This window comes from Larimichthys crocea, unplaced genomic scaffold (genome assembly GCF_000972845.2).
Source record: "Larimichthys crocea isolate SSNF unplaced genomic scaffold, L_crocea_2.0 scaffold33, whole genome shotgun sequence".
NCBI classification, from domain to species: domain Eukaryota; kingdom Metazoa; phylum Chordata; class Actinopteri; family Sciaenidae; genus Larimichthys; species Larimichthys crocea.
In genome coordinates, this window is record NW_020854355.1 from 111,000 (window position 1) to 132,322 (window position 21,323).

The window sequence follows — 21,323 nt, forward strand, 5'->3', positions numbered from 1 at the left end:
GCGGGTTAACAGACATGATTTCATTTCAGGGCGAGCGACTGAAGAAAGAGAGAGAGAGAGAGAGAGGAGGCTCAGTGGCGAGCAGACGAAGGAGAAGTCAGATGTTTATCTGCAGAAGAAGAAACAAGGTTTGAATTCCTTCTTCTCTTTAAATAAAGCTTTGATCATTTCATCAGTAATGCAGGGAGTAATCGAGTAAATCTTTGAGTACAAATGTGATGATGTTTTAATCTTTAAATGTTACATCAACATCTTGAGTATTATTAGGCTTTTCTCCTACTTTTAATGTTTTAATGTTTTAATGTGTCCAGTTTGAAGATTACAGTGAAGTCTGGTCCATTCACAGACTTACAGTGTTGTTAGCAGCAGAGCTGATGAACAGGATACATGACCCTGAACAACTTTTTTAAATTCAAAATGTTCAGTCAGATTTATGTTTATGTTTTTTATCAGATGTCTTCAATACTAAATATGAAGTTTGAATATTTTCACATCATCACGGTTTACACACAGGTTCTTGGTTCTTTACTGAGACAGAACCGGTTCATTGGGTTTATTTCATCTGTTGAGTGAACATCTGAAGGTTGAACATGGAGTGTTTTTCTGAATCAAACTGTCCAACAGTCATCATGTGATGGATGAAACATTTAACCAATCCCCCATGGCGTCACCCAAACCTCCAGTTTGGCATCTTCTCATACCATAATGAAAACTCACTTTAATTCTCTAAGTCTTTGGTGGGAAAACCTGACGGACATCAAAAACAATCCCCTACGGGGATTAATAAAGTATCTCTGATTCTGATTAAGTTTTTCCCCTATTTTTAATGTTTTAAATGTTTTTAATGTTTTAATGACATCAGCTGTCATTTTTTCTCCATCAGATTCTTTTGATGTCACATTTAGGTTTTCAATCATCGGACAGGAAGTGAAACCCAGTAATACTCAGTCAGCCTCAATGGTACAAAACGGTGTCGTCTGCATAAAAGAGAACAATAACTTGATCTGGTCATACTGCAATTGTACTGCGATTGGTCGTGCTGTGATTGGTCATGTGATGACCCTCACACAGGCCTCAGCAGGTCATGTGACTTCATCAAATCATCAATAAACAGTTACCATCATGTTTTGCGTCACCTGTACAGCTACTGTTTTATCTGACATTTTGTTGTCGTCTTTTTAGGTTTGCGTCTCCATGGCGACAGGTGTGTGTGTGTTGCTGAGTGTGTGGGTCAGTGGGTGCGTGGCGTTGAACCTCGACACCTCGTTCCCGCTGCTAAAGACGGGTGGAGATGGAAGTCTGTTTGGACTGTCTGTTGCTCTGCACCAAGACCTGAAGACAGACAGCTACCTGTGAGTACACACCTGTGTGTGTGTGTGTGTGTGTGTGTGTGTGTGTGTGTGTGTGTGTGTGTGTGTGTGTGTAACATACCGCTCTGTGATTGGCTGGCAGATTGAACAAGGAAATTTTGGAGTCTCTTAACATTGAAGTTGATTTATGTCATAAAGGTGTTATTACACTGTAACCATCGACCCATCTTCACTGGGCAGTCCTCAGTTTCTCAATGATGTTTGTTGATTTGAACAGCGTTAGAAATCAGGATTTCTTCTTCTCCTGGTTTAACACAGTGTGTGACCATTGGGTTATTACAGAGAGCCAACGTCCTGACATCACTTCCTGTCCAGCCTTTGTTCCACCATCTGTCAGTCAGTGTTTCTTTCATCAGTCTTTGTGAACAAATGAGACAAGTTCCTGAAGTTTACATAAAAAAACAACTCTACAGAAAAACTATAACTACAGCTCTGGTAAACATCCTGAAGGACTCATGGAGTGTCTCTCTGAGACGCCATGTGTGTGCTGCAGTGTGATGATGTGGATCATGAGTCTGAATAACTCACTATGTTACACCGGAGGAATTCAGGTCAGGTCGATGCTCTGCAGTGTTAATAATGTGTCTGATTCTCCTGGAGTCTGAACACATGAGATACAACATGAAGTTCAAGGAGGCATTAAGGGAGTTCCAGGGTTATTAAGGAAGATGTGCTCTTGACAAAGTTCTAGATGTATTTGAAGAGCGTTATTATACCTCTCTCAAAAATTCTTTTGAGAGTTCTTGGGGTTTTTGGAAAATCAGTGAATAGATTACAGGAGTCTGTAGGACGTTCCTGGAGTCCTGGAGCAGATTCCAGGAATCTCTGAGGGGTTCCTGTGGGGCCTTGCGGTGGACTCGTATCATCTCCTCGTCAGTACAGACTGGTAGACTACATGTATGTGATGCTGACAGGTCATATGTGTCAGCATCACATGATTTTAGGGTCCGACAGTGTAAATAGTTTTGAAGCTACAGGAAGTAAAGTTGTTGCCATGGAAACAGTGAGTCAGCTGTGGGCTGCAACGTGAGCCATACTTTATTAATCCCTCAATGGGGAAATTCTTTTTTCACTCTATTTTATTTTTTACATGCATTTTAACCCAGACACACTCACACTACAAGGCATAGACAGGGGGGGGGGGGGGGGGGGGGGGGGGGGGGGTCGGTGCCTTGCTCAAGGGCACCTCGGCAGTGCCCAGGAGTGCCTTCCATGGAGTGGTCCATGTGGGACTTGAACCAGCCACCCTCCAGTTCTCAAGCCAAGTCCCAATGGACTGAGCTACTGCTGCCCTAATGTCAGCTGAGTTAGCAGCAGTGTAGAGGTCACTCAGAGGTCACTTAGCTGTTTGTCTACAGTCCCCATGACAACCATCTTTATGGTCTCTAATTGGATTGACTGCTAATGGACCACACACACACATAGTATAGGGGTCAGCAGGTCAGTGTGTCCTCATCCCATCAGATGCGTCTGATCAATAATCACGAGCAGCTTTCAGGTACTGATCCCTCACACACCGCGCTACCACCCAGCAAGGTCAGTGTCTGATTGGTCAGTTTCTGGGTGAACACACAGACGAGTCGATGTGTTTCAGTCAGATGACATCCTGATGGAGACCAAAAGTAATGAAAGTCCTCTGTGTGTGTGTGTGTGTGTGTGTGTGTGTGTGTGTCCTGGACGTCCTTCAGACTCAGACATCTCTTCATTTATTCCGGGAACATAACGTCATTATTTTAACGAAACGCTGTGGTCATTCAAGGCATTTCAAGGTGAATCCTTGAATTCCTTGAAGGAATTTCCAGATGCCTTAGAAGGCTTCTGCAGACTAAACGTCTTTGAACTAACAGTCTCACGTGTCTCATCTTGACAGGCTATTGGTCGGAGCACCCAGGGAGAAGGCGGAGCCTAATGTTCCAGCCAATCGAACAGGAGGAGTGTACAGCTGCCCGATCACTGCCAACCAATCAGACTGCAGCAGGTTGAAGCTGATAGACCCAGGTGAGACTCACCTTTGTTTGAAGTGTGTGATATCATGAGGTGTGTATGAACATCATTTGACCACAGCCTGACAGAGCTCAGGGCTCTCTGCTCCATCAGCCTGTGATATCTATCTCTGGTCTGTTGCATTATGGGTAGTCCATCCCTCACTGAGGAGTGACAGCTGCTGTCTGTTTTATCACAACAGACGCCGTAAAGCTTTGTCCTGAGTGGGCCGTAATCAGCGGTCACCATGGCGACGACCAATCTGCAGAGAGATAAATCATTTCAGACGTCCAGTTGAAGATTCACCTTCACATGGTTGAAACACTGAAGACAAACGTTCAAACAACGTCTGAATGACGAGGTTTAAACGTTGAATGACGAGGTTTAAACGTTAAAACGCCTGAATGACGAGGTTTAAACGTTAAAACGCCTGAATGACGAGGTTTAAACGTTAAAACGTCTGAATGACGAGGTTTAAACGTTAAAACGTCTGAATGATGAGGTTTAAACGTTAAAACGCCTGAATGACGAGTTTAAAGCGTTCAACATCTGACTGACGCGAGGTTTAAACGTTAAAACGCCTGAATGACGAGGTTATAAACGTGTAAAACGCCGTGAATGACGAGGTTTAACGTTAAAACGCTCTGACAGGGTTTTAAACGTTCAAACGTCTGAATGACGAGGTTAAACGTTTAAAACGCCTGAATGACGAGGTTATAAAGCGTTAAAACGCCTGAATGACGAGGTTTAAACGTTTAAAACGTCCTGGATGACGAGGTTTAACAGTTTAAAACCAATGAGGGTTCGTAAACGCTGATGCGAGGTTCACTTAACAACGCAATCTGACTCTGAGGGTTTAAACGTTAAACGCCTGCATGATGACGAGGTTTAACACGTTAAAAAACGCCGTGATGACGAGGTTAACGTTAAAACTGTGAATGATGAGGTTTTAACCAAAACCGTTCACCTCATGAATGCGAGTTTAAACGTTAAAACGTCTGAATGATGAGGTTTAAAGTTTAAAAAACAACGTCAGAATGACGACGTTTAAAACGGTTAAAAACATCTGAATGATGCATACAGAGGCTGGAGGAGATCCCAACAGAACAATTTAAAAGATATGGAGTGGCATGAGAACCATCACGGAATTAAAAGAGCCGGTAATAGAGGGGGAACGACCCAGGGAATGGCCAACACCTGAATCTATTTTTCAATAGGTTTGATGGTAACCCCCACCCCCCCCCATGAACTCTTTCGTCTGCTTTGGAAGAACACTTGATGAAAGACACCATCTCCAGCTTAATCTGTCAAAAACCGAACTCCTGGTCATCCCTGCCCATGAGTCAATCTGCCATGACATCATCTTGAAAATTGGTACTGTCACTATTACCCCTAACCATGCTGCTAAAAACCTGGGCATGGTACTTGATCATCGTCTTTCTCTCTCTGAGCACATTTCCTCCGTAGCGAGGTCATGTCGCTATCATTGTACAATATTAGAGAAATCAGACCGTACCTGACCCAATATGGCCCTCAGCTCGATTCAGGCTACAGTCAGCTCCCGCCTCGATTACTGCAACTCGCTCTTGGCTGGCTACCTGCTTGCGCGATCAAACTTTGCAATGGTCCAGAATGCCGCGCGACTGGTTTTCAACCAACCTAAAAGGTCACATGTCACCCCACTCTTCAGCGACCGCACTGGCTGCCTGTAGCTGCCAGAATAAACACAAAGCTCTGACGCTAGCCTACAAAACCACCTCAGAATCGCCCCTGCCTATCCTCAGCGCCTTACTAAAGGCTCACGTCCCGACCAGGGCGTACGCTCGCTCATACAAACCGTCTAGTTGTAGCCTCGCCTCTCGCAAAGCGAGGTCACTCTAAACTCTTCCTGTGGTCGTCCCCAAATGGTAGAATGACCTACCAACGGCACTAGAACAGCAACACTCCCTTTCTACCTTAAAAAACTTGTAAAAACCTTCTGTTTCGAGAATGCTTCCCTGCCTAACAAAACTAACAAAACTAACAATACTCGTGCTCCTTTACACCTTTCTCAGCTTATGTCCTCCTCTGTAAGTCGCTTTGGATAAAAGCATCTGCTAATATGTAATGTAATGTATGTAATGTATATGTATGGAGACGTCCTGCCTGGTTCCAGTCCCAAAACGTCATGCCCGCGACCCCACTGACTACAGACCTGTGGCTTAACATTGCACATTAGAAGAACGATGGAGAGGGTTCTTGGCGCTCGGCCTGGTGAAACGACCCTCTTCAGTTCACCTACCACCCCACCTGAGTGGGCGTATCAGCGGTCACCCATGGCGACGACCAATCTGCAGAGAGATAAATCATTTCAGACGTCCAGTGAAGATCACCTTCACATGTTGAAACACTGAAGACAAACGTTCAAACAACGTCTGAATGACGAGGTTTAAACGTTGAATGACGAGGTTAAACGTTAAACGCTGAATGACGAGGTTTAAACGTTAAAACGCCTGAATCAGGTTAAACGTTAAGACGTCTGAATGACGAGGTTTAAACGTTAAAACGCCTGAATGACGAGGTTTAAACGTTAAAACGTCTGAATGAGAGGTTTAAACGTTAAAACGCTGAATGACGAGTTTAACGTTAAAACGCGAATACGGTTTAAAGCGTAAACGTCTGAATGACGAGGTTTAAAACGTTAAAACGCCTGAATGACGAGGTTTAATAAAACGTTAAAAACGCCTAAATGACGAGGTTTAAACGTTAAAACGTCTGAATGACGAGGTTTAAACGTTAAAACGTCTGAATGATGAGGTTTAAAGGTTAAAACAACGTCAGAATGACGACGTTTAAACGTTAAAACATCTGAATGATGCATACAGGAGGAAGCTGGAGGAGAAGCTCCAACAGAACAATTAAAAGATGTATGGAGTGGCATGAAAACCATCACTGGAATTAAAAGAGCCGGTAATAGAGGGGGGAACGACACAGGGAATGGGCCAACACCATGAATCTATTTTTCAATAGGTTTGATGGTAACCCCCGCCTACCCCCCACTGAACTCTTTCGTCTGCTTTGGAAGACAACTTGGATGAAAGACCACCATCTCCAGCTTAATCTGTCAAAAACCGAACTCCTGGTCATCCCTGCCCATGAGTCAATCTGCCATGACATCATCTTGAAAATTGGTACTGTCACTATTACCCCTAACCATGCTGCTAAAAACCTGGGCATGGTACTTGATGATCGTCTTTCTCTCTCTGAGCACATTCTCCGTAGCGAGGTCAGTCGCTAGCATTGTACAATATTAGAGAATCAGACCGTACCTGACCCAATATGCCGCTCAGCTCCTGATACAGGCTACAGTCAGCTCCGCCTCGATTACTGCAACTCGCTCTGGCTGGCCTACCTGCTTGCGCGATCAAACCTTTGCAAATGGTCCAAATGCCGCAGGCGACTGGTTTTCAACACCTAAAAGGTCACATGTCACCCACTCTTCAGCGACCTGCACTGGCTGCCTGTACTGCCGAATTAAACACAAAGCTCTGACGCTAGCCTACAAAACCACTCAGAATCTGCCCCTGCCTATCTCAGCGCCTTACTAAAGGCAGTCCCGACCAGGGCGTTACGCTCCGCTCATAGCAAACAAACGTCTAGTTGTACCCTCGCTCTCGCAAAGCGAGGTCACTCTAAACTCTTCTCTTGTGGTCGTCCCCAAATGGTAGAATGACCTACCAACGGCTACTAGAACAGCAACATCCCTTTCTACCTTTAAAAAACTTGTAAAAACCTTTCTGTTTCCAGAATGCTTCCCTGCCTAACAAAACTAACAAAACTAACAACTACTCTGTGCTCCTTTACACCTTTCTCAGCTTATGTCCTCCTCTGTAAGTCGCTTTGGATAAAAGCATCTGCTAAATGTAATGTAATGTAATGTAATGTAATGTAATGGAAGACGTCCTGCCTGGTTCCAGTCCCAAAAACGTCATGCCCCAGCGACCACAATGACTACAGACCTGTGGCTTTAACATTGCACATTATGAAGACGATGGAGAGACTGGTTCTTGAGCAGCTCAGGCCCATGGTGAAACAGACCCTCTTCAGTTCACCTACCAGCCACACCTGGGAGTGGATGATGCCATCATCTTCCTGCTAAACCGGGCATACACTTATCTGGACAAGGCAGCGAGCATGGTGAGAGTCATGTTCTTTGACTTCTCCTGTGCCTTTAACACCATCTGTCCGGCCCTGCTGAGTGAGAAGCTAACAACTATGCAGGTAGACACCTCCCTTGTGTCCTGGATTGTTAGCTACCTGACTGGCAGACCACAGTATGTACGTCTACAGCACTGTGTATTGGACAGAATGAATTGATGAATTGGTAGCCACACCTCCTCCTCGCTGACCCTCAATACACAGGACTGTGTGCTCAGCACCCTCACCCACCCTGTACTTCCTGTTCACCTACGACTGTGCTGCCAAGCACAGCTCCAACATCATCTTCAAGTTTGCTGATGACACGGCCATCCTGGGCCTCACCACAGACATCGATGAGAGCCTACAGAGAGGAGGTGAAGACGCTAACCAGCTGGTGTCAGTACAACAGCAAAATGTCAGAGACTAAAACTACAGAGATGATTGTAGACTTCAGGAGATAGCAGCAGCTTCTTTCTGGGGAGACTGAGGAAATGATCACCGCCTGGTACGGGAGCTGTGCTGTATCACTGCAGAGAGTGGTGGAGGCAAGACTCCCTGCCATAAAGGACATTTTCCATCAACAGTACCTGAGGAAGGCACACAGCACACATTATCAGGTCATCAGAGTTTTGAACACATAACAGGACTATGTGCAAAATATACAATCCAGCTACATGAATGTTACTGCCACTGTACCAGCAATACTTTGTAAAGTCATGGTTTCTTCTCACAGTCTCCTCACGTTAAGACGCTGAACATATCAGAGCATGTTGTATAGCATTAATAGCGCCACCATGTGGTGGTTATTAATTGTTTTATGTTTTGACTCATAACTCATGAACTAACATAAGAAATCTTAGGGTTCGTGCGGGTCTTCGCTCTGTCAGAACTACCTATCACTCACCTGTTCTCCTTTTACAGACCTGAACCTGTCGGAGGACCTGATTGAGGACATGTGGTTGGGCGTTTCAGTAGCCAGTCAGGGCCGACCTGGGGGAAGGATCCTGGTGAGTGGATCCGTGCACTCATTGGCTGGTCAAATGTGCAGTTTTTAACTACATTATCTCAGTAAGTAACTTAACTAACTAATTAGCCTTACATAACTTAACTAAATGACTAACTAACTAAACTAACTAACTAACCTTAACTTAACTAACTTAACTAACTAACCTTAACTTACATAAATTAACTAACTAATATAACTAACTAATGTAACTTTAACTAACTAATGTAACTTAACTAACAAATTAACGTAACTTAACTAATGTAACTTAACTAACTAACTAACTAACTAACTAACTTAAGTATCTAACTAAACTTAACTTACATAACTTAACTAACTGACTAACTAACAGAACTTAACTAATTAATGTAACTAAACTAATTAACATAACTTAACTAATGTAACTTAACTAACGTAACTAACTAACGTACCTTAACTAACCCAACTTAACTAACTAACCAACCAACAAACAAACAAACCTTAACTAACATAACTTGACTAACTTACTAACTTTAACTGACGTAACTTGACTAACTTACTAACCTTAACTAAAGTAACTTAACTAACTAACCTTAACTAACATAACTTCACTAACTTTTACCTAGCGAACTTTCTCTCGTCCCTCTGTCCAGGCATGTGCTCATCGCTTTGTTAAACTTTACGGAGCATTCAAGCTCAGACACATGATTGGCCGCTGTTATCTCCGTGGAAATGACCTACAGTACGATGACACAGACATGCACTGGCAGAACCCAGACCAGCCCTGCAGGTAGGTCACATGTCACAGGTCACATGATACAGGTCACATGACGTGTCCTGCCACTAAACGTGTGTGTGTGTGTGTGTGTGTGTGTGTGTGTGTGTTCAGTCACCTGGGTGATGTCAGCAGCGAGGTCATGTGTAACATGGGGATTTCTGCCTCCATCACTCAGACTGAGATCATCGTTGGCTCACCTGGAAGCTACGAATGGCAAGGTGAGACTGTTTCCTGTTTCCTGTTTCACCTGAGACTGTCATCATGATCTGATGTGCGCGTGTGTGTGTGTGTGTGTGTGTGTGTGTGTGTGTGTGTGCAGGTAACGTGCACGTCTCATGGATGAATCCAGACGTGGTCTTTGACATTCAGAGAAGCTCCTTCCCCAACATGGAGCACAGAAACATTTATACAGGTGAGCTCTCTCATCAACATATAAACATGACAGAACATGTTATAAAAATGTTGTAAGTATGTTCTAAATATATTACAGTATTTATATCTGTGACACAAAATGGCGGCTGCACGCTGCACACTGTGGAGCTAACAGAGGGGACAGGCAGTTAGGGTGGATGGTGACTATAAATATAAACATATAGATTGACTTATCATTAATATTAATCTGTGTGTGTGTGTGTGTGTGTGTGTGTGTGTGTGTGTGTCTGTGTGTCTGTGTGTGTGTGTGTGGGTGTGTGTGGGTGCAGGATATTCGGTGACTCAGGCTCATCGTCTTCTCTCTCAAGACGTTGAAACCATTGTAACAGGTAATCGAAATCAATAAAGTCAAAGACTGATGGATGTATTGATGTATTGATATATAGATGATTTATTGATGGATGTATTGATGTATTGATGAACAGGAGCTCCTAAGGACAGTAAAGAAGACGCTCGTGGCTCCGTACTGTTGGTGGCAAAGCAGTCTGATAAACTGATGATTCAGCAAACTCTGCGCGGTGAACAGATGGGCTCGTACTTCGGTAACGCCGTGGCAACCACTGACCTCAACAACGACGGGTAAGGAAGGATTTACTTTAATAAACTCCTATTGTGAAATGCTGTTCAGTTACCTGTGTCAGTTAAGTCAAACATTGTGAAATGACTCTAATGAAGGTCATCTAGTCCAAACAGGTTGGACCTATCCAGGTTCTGGATGTGAAGACTTATGTCTTTTATTGGCAGGTGGAACGACCTGCTGGTGGGCGCTCCTTTTTACTTTCACCGTCAGCAGGAGGCGGGCGGTGCAGTTTATGTCTATATGAACAAAGGGGGTTTGTTTGATTCTCAGCCCAGTGTGGTTCTGAGAGGTCCGGCTGGGTCAGCGTTTGGTATGTCTGTGACTGCAGCTGGAGACCTCAACCAGGATGGCTTTCAGGGTAAGCACCCGGATCATGAGTTGGTCTTAATGTTTACAGATTCTGTGGTGAAGAACCCGACCCTGTAGAACCTGAACTTTTGTCTTTCAGACTTTGCAGTCGGCGCTCCTTTCCATGAAACAGGAAGTGTGATGATCTGGACCGGGAGCAGTGATGGGGTCTCTACAGAACCGAGCCAGGTCTCAGAATAAACACACCTCAGTATGATAACAGGCAGTGTGTTGACCACCTGTAACCTGCCACCCTCGTCTCTCTGCAGGTGATCCGGGGAAGCAGCGTCTCTCCTGGGTTCAGGACTTTCGGGTACTCTTTGACTGGAGGTCTGGATGTTGATGGGAATAAATATCCAGACCTGCTGGTCGGAAGTCTGGACAACACTGTCGCACTGTTGAGGTATTTCTATATAGTCAAAGATAGAACTGTCATTTACCTGGTAACTCGCTGTGAACACACTTGTTGTTGAGTTGATTGGACAGTTACAAGACAAGAACCAGGACCAGACGCAAACCGTAGTCTGCCGTGAAAGACTGAATAAAACTGAGATCCTGGTCCAGGTCCAGGTTCAGGTGCACTTTACTACCAGCACTATAAAATGTATGTGACCTGAATAACCGGTCACAAATTTAACTCTGTTACTGTCAGCTCAACCTGGCAAAATAACTCTGAGTAATTACCGTTCGCTACTAATTAAACTAATTAAACTAATAATAACAAATCAAACTAGTTAACCCACCAATGACTGTTCCACTGACTTGTTCCCTCAGAGCTCGTCCAGTCATTCACCTCAACAAGACACTCAGAGTTTCTCCGGACATCATTGACCCGAACAGCTGTGACTCCTGGTGAGTTTCTAACCTGCTAACCTGCTAACATGATAACAGCTAACAACTAACAGACTGTGTGTGTGTGTCAGTATTCAGGTAGAGGTGTGTTTCTCATACATCTTCAGCACCGGAGCGACGAGTGACAGAGACGACATCAGTGAGTTCAGCTCAGCGTTTACTTTGTGAGCCTAAGTACTCCAAAATACGACTACTGAGTACTCTGAATGCAGTGCTACTGACGATTGAGAGTTACAGGTATTTACCTGTGCCGGGTCATTGATGCCTTGAGAGACCCTTCCTACCTGTCTATCTGTGGGGACACCTTAACGACCCACACACAGGTAAATACTTGAAACTCTTCATCAGTAACCCGATCACGTGAGTCACGTGAGTACACGATGCTAAAAGTCTGTTTATCCTCAGGGGTAGTTATCATCATCACCATCGTCTGTGTATGTGTGTGTTACTTTTGTCAATTAATCAGGTCTCCAATTAGCAGAGAGCTCTCTCTCTCTCTCTCTCTCTCTCTCTCTCTCTCTCTCTCTCACACACACACACACAAACACACACACACACACACACACACACACACACACACCAGATGACTTCATCTGTGTCCTTGTGTGTCCTCGTCTTTTCTGAATGATAAATCACATTACAGAAACTGATATTATTACATCACACACACACGCGCACACACAGCTGTGTGTGTGTCCTGGTTCTCATTAATTTGACCAATGAGAGATGAGGTCACACTGTTGCTATGACGACTGTTCGCTCTCTGAAGGGCAGCATCCGTATTAACGGGGCAGACTGACAGCACCGTGAATGATGATCATTAAAGAACAGACTTCATGTGTCAGTCTGTAGAGGTCATTACTATTAATATTATTAATATAATTATGTTTTAATTTTCAATCTTTGTTTATTATATATATATTAATACATGTATTTATTATATATATTCATAAATGTGTTTATTATATTTTCATAAGCATTCGTTGGAGATAAAAACTGTTTTATATAAAACAAAGAATCTTTCTCTTTGTCTCCCTGTCTGTCCATCTGTCTGTCCATCTGTCTGTCTCTCTGCCTGTCTGTCTCCCTGTCTGTCCATCTGTCTGTCTCCCTGTCTGTCTGTCTGTCCGTCTGTCCATCTGTCTGTCTCTCTGTCTGTCTGTCTGTCTGTTTCCCTGTCTGTCAGCCGTCCACTTCACTGTATCTGCTGATGTCACCAGCTTCAAGTCCCGCCTCCGTTTCTGTGACAATGGGCAAAGCATGTACTCTGGTTACCTGACGACACCAAAAAGACGATGTCAGACCCTAAAAGTCGGACTGCTGGTGAGACACACGACAGGGTCATTACAGATCTACTGACTCATTACAGATCTAACAAGTCATTACAGATCTAACGACTCATTAAAGATCTAACGACTCATTACAGATCTAACGACTCATTAAAGATCTAACGACTCATTAAAGATCTAACGACTCATTACAGATCTAACAAGTCATTACAGATCAAACGACTCATTAAAGATCTAACAACTCATTAAAGATCTAACGACTCATTAAAGATCTAACAAGTCATTACAGATCTAACAAGTCATTACAGATCTAACGACTCATTACAGATCGAACGACTCATTAAAGATCTAACCAGGGCCGGTCCTAGCTATGGGCAATGTGGGCGGCCGCCCAGGGCGCATTCTCCGTGGGGGGCGCACGAACGCCCGAAAAAGCAAAAAACCTCGGTAATTTTCGATACCGCTCATTAAGTTAGCGGAGCGGGCGCCCCGATAGCGGGGTGTTGACAAGGCAGAGGGGGGCGTCGTACAGACCGATGGGGGCGCATCTAGGGCGGATCTAATTACAGTTCTAACAAGTCATTACAGATCAAACGACTCATTACAGATCAAACGACTCATTAAAGATCTAACGACTCATTAAAGATCTAACAAGTCATTACAGATCTAACAAGTCATTACATGTCTAACGACTCATTACAGATCGAACGACTCATTACAGATTTAATGACTCGTTACAGATTTAACAACTTGTTACAGTTCTAACCACTAATTGCAGATCTAATGACTCATTAAAGATTTAACGACTCATTACAGATCTAACGACTCAGACCTGCAGAGACCTGAACCTGTAGAGACCTGCAAAGACCTAAACCTGTATAGACCTGCAGAGACCTAAACCTGTATAGACCTGCAGAGACCTGCAGAGACCTGAACCTGTATAGACCTGCAGAGACCTGCAGAGACCTGAACCTGTAGAGACCTGCAGAGAACTGAACCTGCAGAGACCTGCAGAGACCTGAAATCTGCAGAGACCTGAAGCCTGCAGAGACCTGCAGAGACCTGCAGAGACCTGAACCTGTAGAGTTCATGTCCTGTTAAAGTAGGGCTGAAAACAGTAGTGCGTTTAAGGACACTCCGGACTGTTTTGCACCGACGAGATTTCAAACCTGCAAAATGTGAAAAATCAGAGAAACGGTTGTTGAGGTTCTGTTCTGTGTGTTTGTGTTCTGCAGAGTCCGGTCCGAGACAAAGTGGAACCTCTGGGGTTCTCCCTGAATGTCTCTCTGTACGAAAAGCTTCCTAAGAAAAGAAACGCTGTTCAGGACCTGAAACGCTTCCCTGTGCTGAACCAGCCCCCCCGACCCATCACAACCCAGGTCAGAATACACAGAACCAAAGAACCCGATTTAGAGTTTCATTCATAATAAAGCATAAAACAGATCACTTCCAGGTTCTCACCCATCAGAACTCATCAGGTAAGAACAAGAGAACTCACTAAAGGCCTACTCACACCGGAGACGTAAGCACCGGAGCTGATTGCTGCCACTCTAATCAATAAGACCACTCACACAGGGCGCGCCGCGAAACTTCCCAGCTGCGACTCTCCGCGCTGCAGTGCTATCATTCCGTAGCATTTCTATTTTTGACGTGAGCCGTTGCTAAACTGCGTGAATCTCAACAGATCGCACCAGACAGGAAATCCGACACAGAATCAACGTAATACACTTCCGCCCCCTTTCAAAATAAAACACAATACTTAATAATTTGTGGGCAAGTTTTTCCTCACTCGAACCGAGGGTCTAAGGACAGAGGGTGTCACTCCCTGTACAGATTGTAAAGCCCTCTGAGGCTAATGTACTTTGTGACTTTGGGCTATACAAATAAAATTGAAATTGAAAATTGAAATTGAAATACGCAGTTCATGTAGCTTATCACAACTTCACGTCAACGTTACGTCATGACCGGTGGCACCAGGTGAGCAGTCCATCGATCAAAGGATCTCAACATGAACGACGAGAGACTAATTGTTGAAGTGGAACAACACACAATCATTTATGACACAACAGATGCTTTTTATGATCTCTTCCATGTCGTAGAAGCAAAGTCAGCTGTTTGTTGTTGTTGTTTCCTTTATACACAGTTTATCGCAGGGTCTCGCATATGTCCAGGAGTCTCGCGTGAATACGGCTGGCTCGCTACACTGCCGTCACGTGCCCGGTGTGAGTGGACGCCGGGCAGAGGACGGAGCTCCACGGCATGTCCCCAGTATGAGTCCCCAGTAACATTCCTTCACTGATCTTGATTTTTTTTTCTTCTATCAGATCCACATCCAGAAGGCCTGTGGTTCTGATAATCGTTGCCATAGTAACCTGCAGATGACATCCCAGTTCACTGATGAGAACCAGATACCGCTTCCCATGTTAGTACAAGTTAAATGATTATCAGAATAACTAGATGACTAATGAGATGATCGGATGGTTCAAGGAAGCACTCTGTTCCTTTCTGCAGTATTTTTGTTACTTTTGGTAATTATATCTATATCTTCATACTAGGGGTGCAACAATATCCTGGGCCATGATGTGATTTTATATTTTTTTTGTCTCTGTGTTTCCAGGGAGAAGGACAGACAAGTGTTGTATTACAATGGCAGCATTAACCGATTGTTCCTGGAGGTTAACGTCAGCAACACACCATCACCGGACCAACCAGCAGAAGATGCTCACAATGCTGTTTTGAACATCAGCATCCCACCATTGCTCATATACTCCGGAGTCCGAGCCAAGGTAGAGAAGCTAAAGGTCTTTTAGCGGGAAGGGAACAAAGACGATGATGTAGAGCAGAGTGTCATCTGCATAGGAGTGTGTATTTAAATGAAGCTGTGAATTAAGTTACTGACGATGAACATGGAGGTGTGAGTAGTGGACTGAGTGTTGAGCAGTATGGAAGGCTGCATTAGACACATTTCCCTAATAAATTAACACGTTAATGAACACTTGAGGTCTCCTCCGTCACCTCCATGTCTCCTCCACTTCACTTCCACGTCTCCTCCTCCTGTCCCTTCTCCTGTGGACTGGTTCTGCTCTTCAGTCGTGTGTTTGTGTTTCAGGGTGACGTCCAGTCGGTGGTTGAGTGTTCTGCTAAGGATGATGTTCTTCTCTGTGAGCTGGGGAACCCGTTCAAAAGCAACCAGAAGGTACAACTGTCTGTACTGTCTGTACTGTCTGCACTGTCTGTACTGCTGTCTGTACTGTCTGCACTGTCTGTACTGTCTGTACTGTCTGCACTGCTGTCTGTACTGTCTGTACTGTCTGTACTGCTGTCTGTACTGCTGTCTGTACTGCTGTCTGTACTGCTGTCTGTACTGCTGTCTGTACTGTCTGTACTGTCTGTACTGTCTGTACTGTCTGCACTGTCTGTACTGTATGTACTGCTGTCTGTACTGTCTGCACTGTCTGTACTGTCTGCACTGTCTGTACTGCTGTCTGTACTGTCTGCACTGTCTGTACTGCTGTCTGTACTGTCTGTACTGTCTGCACTGTCTGTACTGTCTGTACTGCTGTCTGTACTGCTGTCTGTACTGTCTGCACTGTCTGAACTGTCTGTACTGTCTGTACTGCTGTCTGTACTGTCTGCGCTGTCTGCACTGTCTGTACTGTCTGTACTGTCTGTAATGTTTGTACTATCTGTGCTGTCTGTACTGTCTGTACTGTTTGTACTGTCTGTACTGCTGTCTGTACTGTCTGCACTGTCTGTACTATCTGTACTGCTGTCTGTACTGTCTGTACTGTTTGTACTGTCTGTACTGTCTGTACTGCTGTCTGCACTGTCTGTACTGTTTGTACTGTCTGTACTGTCTGTACTATCTGTACTGCTGTCTGTACTGTCTGTACTGTTTGTACTGTCTGTACTGCTGTCTGTACTGCTGTCTGTACTGTCTGTACTGTTTGTACTGTCTGTACTGCTGTCTGTACTGTCTGCACTGTCTGCACTGTCTATACTGTTTGTACGGTCTGTACTGTCTGTACTGCTGTCTGTATTGTCTGCACTGTCTGTACTGTCTGTACTGCTGTCTGCACTGTCTGTACTGTTTGTACTGTCTGTACTGTCTGTACTGTTTGTACTGTCTGCACTGTTTGTACTGTCTGTACTGTCTGTTCTGTCTGTACTGTTTGTACTGTCTGTACTGTCTGTACTGTTGTACTGTCTGCACTGTCTGCACTGTCTGCACTGTTTGTACTGTCTGTACTGTCTGTACTGTTGTACTGTCTGTACTGTCTGTACTGTCTGTACTGTCTGTACTGTCTGTACTGTTGTACTGTTTCTCTCTCTCTGTTTCAGGTTCAGGTCTCGATCATATTTCAACCATCTGAGGTCAGTTTGGACACCAGAGAGATTCAGTCTGTGCTGCAGCTGTCCACGTATGATATGCACGCACACACACGCACACACACACACACACACACACACACACACACACACACACACACACACACACACACACACACTGAGTGTCTCTGTGTGTCTTCAGACTCAGTCTTCAGTCCGACCTGCTTCCTGTCTCCGTCTCCTTGTTGGTTGAGTTTTCTCTGCAGGCGTCTCTCACTCTGTAAGTGACACACACACTGACAGGTTTAGTGTTGACCTCTGACCTTTGACCTGATCACCTCACCTCTGCTGTCGGTTAGCATCAGTCCTCCAGGCCCCATCTCCTTCAGCGGTGATGTGATCGGCGAGCTGTCCATGAAGAAAACGGAGGATGTCGGCAGTCTACTGCTCTTCACCTTACAGGTTTGTGTGCAGACACCCCCAAATTCCACCGGACGTGCAGTGCTTTGTGTGGGCCGCAGTTGCCGCAGTGATACACGGCTGTTCCAGTCATTGCTTCAAACAAACCCCGCCGTGCAGCGCCGGTCCTGGCCACATTTGCGCCCTGGGCGAAACCCCCCCCCCCAACGCCGCCCGTGCGCCCCTGGATGCGCCGTGCGCCCCGGGATGCGTGCGCCCCCATCGGTCTGTCCGACGCCCCCCTCTGCCTTGTCAACACCCCGCTCCCGGCGCCCGCTCCGCTAACTTAGTGAGCGGATTCAAAAATTACAGTTTTTTTGCTTTTTCGGGCGTTCGTGCGCCCCCCACGGAGAATGCGCCCTGGGCGGCCGCCCACATTGCCCATAGCTAGGACCGGCCCTGCCGCCGTGGTCTGGTTCAGAATCATCCCAGAAGCGGGCCTCCGCTTGTGGATTTTCAAAATAAAACACCCCGTTCAAACTGCCGGTCGTAAAAACAGACAAAAGAGAAACAAATGAAGTACGTAGCATATTTACAATCTAGAAGAATATTTAGAAGAACATGAAAATGACCAAATCTGAGCCAGTCAACAAAGTCTGGAGGGAGAAACACTCTGAAACGCTGCCGGTGGGTTTGAAGTCGATGCAGGACGGAACAAATCAGACGTGACGGAGACGAGTCCGGTGGGGTTTCAGGGTCGGTCTTGACTGTTCCTGCGGTGTAAACAGACCAGGTGTTCATACCCCGCCTCGTCCCACAGGTGCACGTCAAAGGGAAGCCACTGGGTCGCCTAGGCAACCTGCAGGTGGAGTTCGATTGGCCTAGGGAGGTGTCCAATGGGAAGTGGCTGCTGTACCTTACAGAGATCCAAATGAACGGCACGTCAGAGCCTCTCTGTTCTCCGCCTGGCAACATCATCAACCCCCTCAACCTCAAGGTAACCATGGCAACATAAGCCTCACAAGGACTCCTTTCAAAATAAAAGTCCTGGGCTGGTTCATTTCAGAATAAAGGACACAGTCCAATCAGCTGAAGCATCTTTGGCTGGACAAGGCTTTAACCCACAGTCTGAACCTCCAAATCTGAACATTTGGTGTCTCTCTTGATGGTTGATGAGGTCACTTCCTGTTTGCTTAGCTGTCAAACGAGGAGAAGAAGATGAGGAGGAGGAGTCTGCAGGAGGAGGAGGAGGCACAGAGGGAAGACACTCGACCTGTCCTCCACCTGCAGGGACAGAAGAAAAAGTCCTACACTCTGGTACAAACTCCTTCCTGCAGTACCTGCTGCTGCCTGCAGGGGTAACATGCTTTCATGATCAGTGTCCTCACAGGTGTACCAGGACAGGTGTGTGTGTTTGTGTGTGCAGGACTGTGTGGGTGGGGCTAAGTGTGTGACGTTCGTCTGTCCGCTGGTCAACATGAAGAACTTGGCGACTCTGACCGTCCGAGCCCGGCTGTGGAACTCCACCATGATCGAGGTAACAGTTTAACTCTGCGCTGCTTTTTAGCCTCTCTTAGCTCCTAGTTTTGGTTTAGTGTCACATTTCCTGCCAGCCTTCGAGGAAACTGGTGAACAAAGTGGAGTATTTAGCAGATGGAGACTTCCCTCAGGAGGTATGGAGAACAAAAACAGAGCTGACGGAGAGAATACTGGACACGACATGGAGGGTCAGTCTGATCTGTAACACCTCTATGTGGAAGCAGGTAGCAGCGTGCTAACATGTTAGCTACAACTACTCTATAAGCTGTACGTTGTTTGGACGTTCTCAGTAGAACTCTTCTGCTGTTTCAGGATTACAGCAATGCGTGGAGTGTGTTGGTTCGAGGCCGGGCGACTCTGAAGCTGCAGACTGACAAACCCACCATCAACATGGAGTCTCACAGCACAGAGGTACTAACCTGTTCAACTGCTGCTAGCGCCCCCTGGAGGCTGCAGTGTTCATCACAGTGTCTGCTCTGTGCAGATCGAGGTCCACGTTTATCCAGATGTGGGGCAGCAGCTGGACTCCAGTGCCCCCCTGTGGATTATCGTGGTGTCTGTCCTGGCTGGGGTCGTACTGCTGGCTCTGATCTGCTTGCTGCTCTGGAAGGTAAAGTAGCATGTAGCGTGTAGATGCAGCGTCATGAATGTTTAACGTCAGCTCCTGGTCGGTAAAGTGTGTTGCCCCCTGCTGTTCAGTGTGGTTTCTTCAGGAGAGCCAGCACCAGAGAGCTGTACCAGGCAAAGACCCAGAAAGCCCACATGAAGAGCCAGCCGTCTGAGAGCCAGAGGCTGGACCAGGAGCTCTGAGGCTGGGCAGGCTGCTGCCAGAGAGCCTGCTGTAAGGACCAGGACCAGGACTGACTGTTACTTTTACTGACTGTTACTGGCTGTTACTGTTCTGTTTGATCAGCATTGATCGTCTGCTTGTTTCTGGATTATTTTAACCTTAGCATGCTAACATTCTTCTAGACTCATGAACATGTCGTCTGGCAGGATCTGCCCCTGCCTATCTCAGGATCTGCCCCTGCCTATCTCAGCGTCTTACTAAAGGCTCACGTTCCGACCAGGGCGTTACGCTCCGCTCATACAAACCGTCTAGTTGTACCCTCGCCTCTCGCAAAGCGAGGTCACTCTAAACTCTTCTCTGTGGTCGTCCCCAAATGGTGGAATGACCAACGGCTACTAGAACAGCAACATCCCTTTCTACCTTTAAAAACTTGTAAAAACCTTTCTGTTTCCAGAATGCTTCCCTGCCTAACAAAACTAACAACACTAACAACTACTCTGTGTCCTTTACACCTTTCTCAGCTTATGTCCTCCTCTGTAAGTCGCTTTGGATAAAAGCGTGTGCTAAATGTAATGTAATGTAATGTAATGACGATGAAGGTACGGCGTTCACCACGAAGCAACGGCAGCTGCAGCTTTAACTTCCTGTTTCCTGTCCGCTGTCTCCACTTCCTGCTGCCCTGTTCAACATACAAGGTTTCTGTGTTTTGTCTGCAGTGTGGTTTCTTTGTGCGCCAGAGGGCGTGGCGTGCCACGGAGCTCCACCAGGGGAGGATTATGGGTAAACACGAGCAGCAGCAGTTCATGGACACTGATGGTTTCCTGATCCAAGACAACATCTCCTCATCTAGAAACAGGAAGTCACCAAAACACTGGGTCACCTCCTGGACTGAGACACACTAGGTATCCATGGAAACGCATCCTGAACCGGACCAAACTGGACCAAACCGGACCAACACACTGCCATTTAATACCTGCTCTGTGAATGTGTGTGTGCTGTGTACGAGGAAAACCTCGTAACCTGTTTACATTCAGTTCAGTCAGTTAAAACACAGAGATACAAGGTTTGTTTATATATGTCTGTTTCTTATTTATGTGTATGTGATTTTTTTATACCTGTATATGAACTGCATTTCCCAGCATCCTCTTGGCCTCTGAGTAAGATCAAATATGAAGAAATTCAGGATGAATCGGTCAATTTAAAGACTGATTACTGACTATTGATTACTGATTGCGGAAATGATGAATAGGAAGTAATCAGGATAAAAAGTGTTGCTGCCTTCAAGGACTCCTCATAAACTTCAATGTAGTGAAACTCTGGTGTTGCTTTCAGGTGCTGAAGAATCCTGTATAAATGTGTTTTCAGTCATGTATATGGTTTATTTGATGTTAATATTAAATCTTTTTTCATAGTTCACTGGTTTGTGATGCTTTCAGGGTCTGTAAATGACAAACACAGTTTGGCTTTGTGTTT

General features: G+C 45.5%; 1 protein-coding gene across 4 annotated transcripts; it reads left to right on the top strand.

The window, feature by feature from the left end:
- On the top strand, positions 1–21,209 carry LOC104931903 (integrin alpha-3). Of its 4 annotated transcripts, XM_027276237.1 has the most exons (29): positions 1–128; positions 1,183–1,352; positions 3,241–3,368; positions 8,454–8,539; positions 9,168–9,304; positions 9,404–9,510; positions 9,612–9,704; positions 9,994–10,053; positions 10,150–10,303; positions 10,469–10,662; positions 10,753–10,841; positions 10,922–11,055; positions 11,427–11,504; positions 11,576–11,643; positions 12,691–12,827; positions 14,029–14,172; positions 15,118–15,215; positions 15,411–15,579; positions 15,903–15,989; positions 17,135–17,214; positions 17,325–17,402; positions 17,482–17,584; positions 18,342–18,518; positions 18,719–18,838; positions 18,948–19,058; positions 19,373–19,471; positions 19,545–19,670; positions 19,760–19,901; positions 20,567–20,683. In XM_027276237.1, exons 1-28 carry the CDS (start codon positions 15–17, stop codon positions 19,868–19,870), a joined length of 3,252 nt encoding a protein of 1,083 aa, XP_027132038.1. In that variant the 5' UTR covers positions 1–14; the 3' UTR covers positions 19,871–19,901; positions 20,567–20,683. The 4 variants fall into 4 exon arrangements, with proteins under 4 accessions (XP_027132038.1, XP_027132036.1, XP_027132037.1 ...); XM_027276235.1 differs by lacking the exon at positions 19,760–19,901 and having other exon boundaries at positions 20,567–21,209; XM_027276236.1 differs by lacking the exon at positions 19,760–19,901 and having other exon boundaries at positions 11,612–11,643; positions 20,567–21,209.
- Positions 21,210–21,323: the final 114 nt, after the last annotated feature.

What these genes read in the sequence shown, in the direction of transcription:
- LOC104931903 (XM_027276235.1), top strand. Translation starts at nt 15, where the DNA reads ATGATTTCATTTCAGGGCGAGCGACTGAAGAAAGAGAGAGAGAGAGAG. An exon ending in CAACCAGGATGGCTTTCAGG is followed by an intron (nt 10,663 to 10,752) that starts GTAAGCACCCGG and finishes TTTGTCTTTCAG; the next exon opens with ACTTTGCAGTCGGCGCTCCT. An exon ending in TCTGCTTGCTGCTCTGGAAG is followed by an intron (nt 19,671 to 20,566) that starts GTAAAGTAGCAT and finishes TTTTGTCTGCAG; the next exon opens with TGTGGTTTCTTTGTGCGCCA.